Below are 5318 nucleotides of genomic sequence, written 5' to 3'. Positions count from 1 at the left end.
AATGCCTGATGATAAATCATTGACGGTGACTATGTATTGTTTGTGATGAGAATACAAAGCAACGAAACTGGCAAAGGATCTGTCTTGGATTTCCAGTATTATGGCGCAAGAAATGAATGAATAGGAGATGAGACCCACGAAGAACAATAGATTGTTGAAAATGTAAATGTTTGAAGGAATGACGCATAGGTATTCCAATGCCCTCAGTTCACTTGCCTTACTGTTCCCGCTCAACTCAGCTTCGATGTATTTTCTCATCAAACATTCAAAGAAGAACGATTTGAGGGGAAAGAGACAGAGAGGGGAAGAAAAAAAGAGGAGAGCGAGGTAGAATGAAGGTCGATCGAATCGGGCTTGAAATCCCAAGTTATCACGTCTCCATGATGAAGAATATGGCTGGGAGCCTCCGAAGGCTTTCTGTTAGATCGAATTTCCCCCATTTCTATCAGCATGGTTGTGCCTTGACAGTAATAAACCGACGCCCTGTGCATTACGACGTGGAGCGATAGAGAGATAGGGAAAGGGAGAGAGAGAGAAGAAGGGAGAGCGAAAACGAGCTAGAGCGCTGCTGCAGCTACAAGCCATACGCACACTGTACCTACCCCCGCCGTGTGGGCAGCGGCTCTGTGAATGTTACGCTTCGATCTGCGCAGCTTTGCCAATGCAATGCATGCCTAGATTTACTGTGCATACAAGGTTGGGGTTCTGTGTGTATGTGGATAGTTATTAACGGGAAGCTTGTGCTAGCAGCTAGCTCGAGAGCGAAGGGACTTCGTGCCTCTTTTTCTTTTTAATGCGTTTCCTGTGTTATACGGGCAGGGCCCACTCATGGAATATTGAGCCGAGCTCTCAAGCCAGCTTGCAGCTAGCTTGTTGTCAACATTGCTCTCTGTAACGCATGAAATACCCGCCAGCGTCGTAAATTGCTCCGACATTGTTCCCCTTTACGCATTCGCAGAGTCGGCAATACATGCAAAGTCGTAGTCATGCATGTGGCCGTGCATACGAGTTTTGCATCGAGAAATGCATAGGCGCTCTCGAACGAAATTGAAGGCTTTTCGCTTTTTTCCTCTCATAGCAAAGTGGCGGCACTCCCTTCTCGTCGCAGAGCTGTGTAAGAAGAAGGGGAAGGAATAGAACTCTCATCGCCTTCGTATGAAGAAACTGAGCTGAGCTGACTGTCGGTAAAAGGCAGACGTATCATCGCGGGTCAACCTTGTATTTTCTTCGGCATACCAGCACAATAACGAGGGGCTTCTTATCTCGATAACTATGACAAGGGCATTCTGATCGAGGAGTGTCCCAGTTTGACCTCAGCCGCAGTACACTCCCGAATCGAGGCTAAACACACCGCGACAAGCCAGCATTGCAGCCTGCCAGCCCCTTGCATGCATGCAAGCTAGCCAGCCGGGCTAGGCGTGTGTGTCTTTTGTGTTGCTGTAAGCAGCGGGCGTCGCCTAGCCAGCAGCCGGGGCATTCCGACAGGGCCGGCCCCGCTCCTATTCCTCTTGTTTATCCGACGCTTCTCATGAAGAAGAAAAAGAGCTGCATTTCCAGCATGGAGCTGAGTGACATCGGAGAGAGGGTCTATGCGGCGGAGTCGCTTCTCAACAGAAGGATTCGAAGGGTAACTATTCGCATATACCTTCTTTCTTCTTATTCTTCTTCCTCTCCTTTTTCTTCATCATCATCTTCTTCTTCATTATTATCACACTCTTCTTTTATCTTGTCTTCCTCTATTTCTCTTCTTCTTTTTCTCTCTTCTTCCCCTCCTTTTGCTTCTCCTACTTTTCTACGTTTTCATCATCTCTTCTGTCATCTTTATACCATCCTTAAGTTTTTTTCTTCATTTTCTTTTTTTTTCATCTCCTTCTTGAAGACTTCATCAAAAACACCGATTCTTTCTGATCCAAGTCACATTTCAGACAATAAGACATAAATCGAAGAGTAATTACAGCCTTTCTACACGAAAGCATTTTCAACCATTCTACTTTCACTTCTTATCGATCCACCCATCAATCTATATCTCTCTTTATCATTCTCCTTTTTTTTTTCTTTCTTTAATGTTTTTCTCTCGTTTTCTTTCTTAATCTCCACAGGGCAAAGCAGAATATCTCGTTAAGTGGAAAGGATGGTCCATTAAGTAAGTATAAACTTCCAAATCGTTCGGGGTTGCATTTTGCCATATAAAACCATGTTACCCCCAAAATACTAGCGAATGTTTTTTTTTTGTAACAGAGCAAAACGATTAACTTCTAAACCTTTTTGGGATTGCATTTTGGTCGCATCAAACCGTGTCGCGCCAAAAAGAGGAGAACAGGGGAAAACTTGTACATCAAAATGATGAATTGACGGGATGCCTATAACTTTTGTGGCTTCTTTTGCTTTTCTTTTTTTCCCAGGTATAGTACGTGGGAACCAGAGGATAACATCATTGACAAAAGACTGCTGGAGTCGTTCAAAAAGCGGTGAGTCACAAACGAGATTAGGGAAGAGGGAAAACCGTTATTAACTCGATATTATAGTCTGCGCTTGGAAAGGGTAAAGAGAGAGAGAGAGGGAGAGAGAGAAAACAAAATCTCTTTCCAAAATGGCGCGCAAGCTAGGATCGTTAATAACTTGGTTCGGTGTGCGATGTAGTGTAAGACTACACTGCTTGTGTGCGGAAGATGGTGTGTATGTGTATGACGGCTATGGGAGTTTGGGTGAAAATTTTGATGAGAGGCGCCCAGTTATGTATAGACAAAGGGGCTAATTTTTCATCTTTTGCTCGTTTGCAGGCGAAAAGAACTGGAAGGAGGTACAGGACATGCGACCCCAGGCCGCAAGAAGCGCAAATCTAAGGTATGTTTTAGATTTCGTTATGTTTTCCACCCCTTCCCAAACGGCCATTTTTAACCCCTAGCACCCGACATTTGCTAATTAAAACCATTCTAACGAATAAACCAAAAGTTTTTGCTCAAAACCCGTGAATGGGCAAAATCTGCAACTATTATGGAATACATTCCCCAAATGTCAACTTTGTAGAGGTTTTCTATTGGCGAAAAATAACTTAAGTTTGGGGGAAAGTTCATGATGGAAAATTGCCCGCTGCTTGGAAATACGTGCAAACATAGCGGGTAGGCATGAGAGCGCACGTAAGCCATAGCTTTTTCACTCTCCCCCAGCCTGCTGCTGCAAGTAATGTAATGCACTGCGCATGTGCAGTGAAGATCCGTTTTGGGATTCATCTTCTCTCAGCATAATTACTGTTCGCATAATGATACGGTAGAATCGGGTGGACAGCGAATCTTCCCCACCGCTACGTTATCTCACACCACCATACGCTCTGTAGCCCATTATGATATTCAGGGAGTTTGATGATCAATCTTCGGCACATAATAACGCAAGCGTGGGGCTGTATGTTAGAGACGATGCAAGTAATTTAGTTACACATAGCGTTAATGATGTTGGGAGTCATGGGAGTGTTTTACTCTCCCGCTGGTCAATCATAATTGAGGGTCCCATGCATGCCCATGGCCTGCGTGGAGCGGGAGGTTAGGGGATCTGGTGGACGCCACACCCGATGACTTTACTTATTGCATACATTGCAAGTCAAGCGTGGTAATATGACAATAATATTAGGGTAGCCTTGTGCCATCCATTGTTTGGCTGAAAGAAAGAAAGATGGGTTGGTTGGAGGGGGGAGGTGGAGCTGCAGCTTGACCAGGAAGACGAAGAAGCCAGGGGGTCGGGGTGGGGGTGAACGGCGAAGCTAGAGAGTGATTCGTTCTGAACTTCAAGTAGGTCCAATAATAATTGTTCATAAATTATCGTCATTCTTTTCCATAATTTCTATTCAAATGTTTTGGAAACGACGTGCAATCCTCATTAATTGGGAAAAGCCTGGATTGGCATAATCATAGCTATAAATGCATGCACATAATACTGTCTAAATTTTTCATCAATCAACATGATGAGATTTTCTTCGTCTACTTTTAGATTCCTTTGGTTCATAATTGTGATTTTGCGACTAACAACACCAATGATGCATTTTTGTTCAACGAACTTAATCACCCCCCCCCCTTTCAAACAGTCAGGACACTTTGCATGGGCCGATGCATTGTGCCCCCAACATTAACAGAGTCCTCATGAGTGGACGATGAGTGATGTGGATACGAATAATGTCCTTTTCGTGTTATTCAGTTCACATTGGGTGATGAACTTTTTCCTTCTGCATTCCGGATGTCAGGATGCCGGGATGATAGCGGTAGCGGAGATAATGCGATCAATTACTGCCCCTCCCTCCCGCACGACCCACGCCCCCACGACCCATGCCCCCTATGTCGCCTATGTCGTCCTCCTGCTTACCGTCACAACAGCAAGCATAGTTGAAACTTTGAAAGGGAAATCCAACCGTGACAATAAAACAAAAAATAAGCAGAACAATTATATTGGTGAAAGTTCGAACGAAATTGGATAAACAGTAAGAAATTATGAAAATTCATATTAAAATGCTTATAATAGAAAGGTTTCATGCATATTAATTTGCTCGATTCAATCAGTCATGCAGGTTTTTCCTTTGGAAAATTATACTTTGCCTCGAATAAATTGCACATGCGTTAGTGCATGGCTTCACATCACAATTCTCTTTATATTATAAACTAAACTTGTCTAGTAGGTTCTTTGTCTTTGAGTAGTTTCGTCTTCATTCATCATGTCCATTGCGCATGACACGAAACGCATGGTAGATTCTACATGACTTTATGGTGGTGAAAGTCAATGTGTTTGGTTTAAAACTATAGCCATTTTCCAATTGATGTTTGTAGTTACCCTGTAATGATGACTATGGTGACATTGATGATTTGTTGCTGTTGTATGATACGTAAATGACACATCCTAACTCATTTTGAAATCTTCTCAGATTCGCATATATTTGTCAATGTATTGTTTAAAGGGAATTCCAACCTTGATAGTTAACTACTCTATAGGAAAGCAGAAAATCAGATAAGTAGACTGAAAGTAGTTTTAATGAAATCGTTAAAAAAATGAGGAAGTTATGAATTTAAAAAAATTGTAATGACTATAAATTAGTATTGGCTCTTCATGTAGTGGCGGACATCCTTCCAATTTGTTCCAACACACAAAATGACTAAAATTTCATTTTCCCCTTAAAATGTATAACATATTTAATATAACTAAATGTATTTTTAATAAATGGTCAGAAATGCCCCAAGGGAGGAGATACAGATTAATAATATTTTGACTACGTCATAATCCACTGACCAAACTGGCAATGGGAATCGCATAGAATTAGCATAGAATTAACTTGCATAACT

At 42.4% G+C, this 5318-nt stretch overlaps 1 protein-coding gene across 1 annotated transcript; it reads left to right on the top strand.

Moving 5' to 3' along the window:
- The first annotated feature begins 300 nt into the window (after positions 1-300).
- Positions 301-3866, top strand: LOC100887945 (chromobox protein homolog 8). Its single transcript, XM_030984513.1, has 4 exons — positions 301-1627; positions 2100-2143; positions 2403-2468; positions 2781-3866. The coding sequence occupies exons 1-4, from the start codon at positions 1529-1531 to the stop codon at positions 2896-2898; spliced, it is 327 nt and encodes a 108-aa protein (XP_030840373.1). The 5' UTR covers positions 301-1528; the 3' UTR covers positions 2899-3866.
- The last annotated feature ends 1452 nt before the right edge of the window (positions 3867-5318 follow it).

This window comes from Strongylocentrotus purpuratus, unplaced genomic scaffold (genome assembly GCF_000002235.5).
Source record: "Strongylocentrotus purpuratus isolate Spur 01 unplaced genomic scaffold, Spur_5.0 spur5_scaffold_14, whole genome shotgun sequence".
In the NCBI taxonomy this organism is placed as follows: Eukaryota; Metazoa; Echinodermata; class Echinoidea; order Camarodonta; family Strongylocentrotidae; genus Strongylocentrotus; species Strongylocentrotus purpuratus.
Note: the sequence above shows the minus strand (reverse complement) of the source record. Positions and strands in the feature narration are given on the sequence as shown.